Source organism: Triticum dicoccoides, chromosome 5B, assembly GCF_002162155.2.
Source record: "Triticum dicoccoides isolate Atlit2015 ecotype Zavitan chromosome 5B, WEW_v2.0, whole genome shotgun sequence".
Classification (NCBI taxonomy): Eukaryota; Viridiplantae; Streptophyta; class Magnoliopsida; order Poales; family Poaceae; genus Triticum; species Triticum dicoccoides.
In genome coordinates, this window is record NC_041389.1 from 90030154 (window position 1) to 90034991 (window position 4838).

The 4838-nt window shown below is 43.7% G+C and overlaps 1 protein-coding gene across 1 annotated transcript; it reads left to right on the forward strand.

The window, feature by feature from the left end:
• The first annotated feature begins 2175 nt into the window (after positions 1-2175).
• LOC119309151 lies at positions 2176-3852 on the forward strand. The gene is made up of 2 exons (XM_037585206.1): positions 2176-3002; positions 3087-3852. The coding sequence occupies exons 1-2, from the start codon at positions 2176-2178 to the stop codon at positions 3850-3852; spliced, it is 1593 nt and encodes a 530-aa protein (XP_037441103.1).
• Positions 3853-4838: the final 986 nt, after the last annotated feature.

Here is a 4838-nt window from a genome sequence, read left to right on the forward strand (position 1 = left end):
TTCAGAATTACTTGTCATAAAAATTGATAAAAATGGATGTATCTACAACTAAAATATATCTAAATACATTTATTTCTTGGACGAGTAGTTCCGAACGAAGGGAGTAGTTTCTATAGAAAAGCTATATGTGCCCAACTGCAATAGGTGAGAACCTAAAATCGCTGAACATGTGTTGACTGAGTGTATTTTGCAAGCGAGGTCACGGAACCGCTATTTTGTCGTTGAAATTTTGGGGAACAATATCAGAAATATACCAAGTCAAGAAATCAGAAATAGGTCATGCTACACACAACATGCACGACATCCGACCTTAGAATCGTATACTATGCGCTACAAACATCGAGGAATTGACAGTGTTACTAAACTCGAAAACCTAATTGTGAAGAGTCTCAGATTTTCTAAGAAGGAAATGAATCATAGATAGAATATTAATCGATCATGCCACAAAAATTCAAATCAAAAATTGAAATAAAACTCTAGGAAAAAATTGCCAGAAAATAAAGACAAATATGGCTACAAGTGAGAGTTAGTTAGAAATGGGTTATCATTTTTAAAACTATATCCACAAACTGGTTTTGGTTCTGAAATTTTGTGAAATAATGTCATACTTATTAGTTTTTTTAGAGGAATGTCATACCGGAATCACTAGTTGAGCAGTACTCGGTGCAAAGATCACTCTCACCTTCCCAGGTTGAGACAAGTGGCGCGCTGCATGTGTGTCACTTGTCGCAACCTAGGAGTTTTCTCTTTCTTTCGTACATTCGTTTATTTAAAACGTTTTATTTCTTAAACCGTGCGTCCAAATCTCAAACCGTTTTCAGAATTCCTCGCGTCGAGATCTTCAAAACTAGATCCCATGTTGATAGGTTTTGATGAAAAAAATTCACGAAAAAACCGGATGAAAAAGCTGAACTAGGAGCAGGTTTTTTCCCTTTTTGAAAGAGGCACACCTGTGACTCTCACGAAATCGCAACCGTGCCTCTCGCGAAAGGAAAAAAAAAGAAAATATGTTTTTTTTTCGTTTCCGAGGAGGCACAGCAGTGCCCCTCACGAAAGCACAACCATGTCTCTCGCGGAAGCAAAACCGTGCCTCTCACGAAAGAAGAAAAAAACAGAAAACACGTCTTTTTTCTGTTTCCGATAAGCACGGCCATGCCTCTCGTGAAAGCATAACCGTGCCTCTCACGAAAGCAAAACCATGCCTCTCTCGTATGAAAAAAATAGAAACGTGTTTTTTTACGGTTTCGAGAGGCATGGTCGTGCCTCTCGCGAAAGCAAAACCGTACCTCTAGCGAAAAGAAAAGAAAACGAAAAAGGCATTTTTTTTCGAGAGGCGCAGTCGTGACCCTCGCGAAAGCAAAACCGTAACTCTTGCGAAAGAAAGAAAAACATATTTTTTTGGTGCAAAAAGAAATTGATCCAAAAGTCAAGGAAGACCGCTGGAAAACCGAAACGTAAAAAAATCGTTTGAAAAGTCTAAAACGCATGCGAAAAAAAATCCGAAGAGAGCGTCCAGAGCGCGACACGTGGCGGGCTGCTGAAAACGCGTCAAGTGACGTTGATCGTTGTAAAGCTTCCCAAGGAGCGCTCATTAACTAGTTGCTCTCATACCGAAATCTTTGTAGCGAAATTATTTCGTAGCAGTGCACGGTGATTCCAGTCCAGACCAGCCCAAGGAAAATAAAACTTCGGTCGTTCTCCATTTCTAAAGTCCTTCGTCACTAAGAAAAGGGAATCTCAAAAAAAAAACTAAGAAAAGGGAAATACAAATTCGGTCGTTCTCCATTTTTGAAGCAATAATACTACACGTACACGATCATTCATACAAAGCTTTACAGGCAGACGAGGTGGCCTCATCTAATTGGCCCCTCCCTGATTTTCACTGGTGGGTCCGCCCTCCTAATTAAATCACTGCCAATCACAACCCCTCAACCCTGTAAACCCCCTGTAAAATGTCCGTACGTCTAGCATTCGCTTGCTCCGGATTCCAGCGCCGCCCAACCAGCCGCGCCACTGCTTCCACTCCCCATCGTCACGGCGGCGTCCTCCGAACCCCAGTCCGCTGCCTTAGGCGCCCGCGGCGCCGACGCCCCATCACCGCCGCTGTTGTCCTGCTGTTGCCTCCCTAGGGTTCCAAGTTGAAAATCCCCTGGATCGTACTATCGCGGTGAGGCAATGGCCGGCGACGAGATGAAGCCTGTCGCCGCGAGCGACGGGGACACAGCCGCCGCTCGTGGCGAGGAGCTGCAGCCGGCGCCCCTGCCCGAGGATGTGCTCGCCGAAGTCCTCCGCCGCGTCCCGCCGCGCTGGATCGCCGCCTCCCGCTGCGTCTGCACGGCCTGGTGCGACGCCATCGATGCGCGCGGCCTCCTGCGCGCCGACCTGCTCCCGCTCTCGCTCGCCGGCCTCTTCGTCCACTTCGACGAGCACAAGTATCCCGAATTCCTCGCCCGCCCCTCCTCCGTGGCTGGCGCCCCCGCCATCAGCGGCAACCTCAGTTTCCTGCCCTCCACCACCCCTCATGCCGGCACTATATGGGACGACGACTGCGATGATTGGCGTGACTATAACATCGATGATCACTGCAATGGGCTCCTCTTGCTTCGCAGTAACCGGGTGGTTAATCCTGCCACCCGATGCTGGAGTGCTTTGCCACCGTGCCCTGCTCCCAAGGATGGCACAGGAAATGTGTGGTACAGTGGTCATCTGGTCTATGATCCGATGGTATCACCGTACTACGAGGTGTTTATGACCCCCCATTTGGATGACTACCATTCTGAAAATGAGGTAGACCCCTCGATGGAGGAATCTGAATGGCCACCATCCCTATGCAAGATGTATGTATTCTCATCAAAGTCGGGTTGTTGGGAGGAGAAGTATTTCTTCCGAGAAGGGGGTGCTACAGGGATTGTCAGTGAAATGCGAGTGGGTTACGAGCGATCCAACGGTGTCTATTATCGGGGAGCACTTTATGTACACTGTAGAGCTGATTTAATTATGAGGTACGTGGTTTCTTCGTTTATATTCCATGTCACTTTTATCTTACACTTTTTAAAGCAGTTTTGCACATTGATATGATTCTGCAGGATATCATTGTCTAATAATATGTACAGCTTAATTAAACCACCTGTGGTGGATACCAGAGCACACCATTTTCCATATGTCGAGATTGTAAGATCAAAAAAGGGGGTGTACTTTGTGGCATTTGATAGGTCTTGGCCTCAACGTGAGTGTTGGCTTGGAGTTTGGATCCTCAATGAATCATGTGGTCAGATGGAGTGGATTTTGAAGCATGACAAAGACCTTAAGCATGCGCTAGCACATCACCGATATTGTGGACGACTTCACTGGATCTTAGAAGGTATTAACTATAACCTATTTTGTTCTTCTAGTTTCCTAGAAGGCAACAAGAAAGCAACCACCGAGGAGATTTTTGAATGGAGCTCTGACGATGATGTTGAAAACGAGAACTTGGTTAAGCATTGTTGCTTAGAAGACAACAAGAAAGCAATAATTGAAAAGAAATTGGATTGGAAGTACAACAATCGTAATGTTGCTAACAATTGTGATATGGTTGAAGAGTGTTATTGGGATGAAGAGCATTATGATGATTCATATGATGAAGACATTGAGATACTTGGGTTTCACCCATACAAAGATATTGTCTTCTTGAGTAGTACATCAGAGTGGACCGCACTGGCATATCATTTGAACGGCTTCAAGATTGAAGAGTTAGGGAATATATACCCAAATGATTATGGTCATTTCAAACAGTTAAGTAATGAACAGGAGAGGATCAAATCTTTTCCATACACCCCATGTTGGATTGAAGAGTTTCCTTCGAACAATTAATCTAGAAATTCATCTCACATACGAGAATATTTTATTTGCCATTTACCTGAGTGGCGCAAAAAATGGCTTGCAAAAGATGTCGTGTCATCTTTAATTTATATGTATTTATAAGGATTGGTTAATCTCTGGTGGATAAGATTTACTTGTGAGGACTGTTAATTTTTTACTTGTACTACTTTCTATGGAATGATCTACGAGACAGTTTCTTTTTTTGAATCATGCACTCCTAGAAACACAACTGCCCAGAAATATGTATTTTTCTGCTAGAGCCGAGCTCCCTGTTAGCTCCAAATCTGTAACTTCTTTGGGATAAATTGGCCAACAAAAATGATTCTGCCAGTCCCACTGTCCCTTGAAATATTCCTGCTTTTTCTGAAGCAATAGAGGATAAAATATGTATTTGGCGGGCGGTAACCTTTCTTATGCTGGAACATAATAATCATTCAGGCCTAATAGCTTCCCATCGACAAAAGGATGCCAAACCGGCAACATCATAGGCTCAAAGTCTTATGCCTCTCACAGTTTGATCGGAACACATACCCCCAAAAGAGAGAAAAATACCTCTGATCAGATCACCTTAACCCGGGCAGTATTCCTAGGCTTGCCGAATTGTAGGTTGAAGTCTTAGAAAACATAATTTGATACAGCGAAAGTTCAAGTCTTATAAAATATATACCCAAAGGTTTATGTACATTTGAAATTGTTAACTAATGAACAGGAAATGGCATTATGTTTCATACATGCCATATTGGGTTGAAGAGATTCCTAGAAACAATCTGTCTATAACTTAGTCTCAAACATCATCCTATGTTGGTTCAGAACTTCTTGCGTTTGTAAGAGATTTATATCTTCCAGAACAGATTTTACAACTATATTTGTCTTGTTTATCTCCGCCTATGTCTTCTAGGCATAGCCGGTCCCAAGCCCGGGTAAAGGAGGAGGGTTGTGATAGGCTTGGCGAGCCAACGTAAAAACTAGCCAGTCCC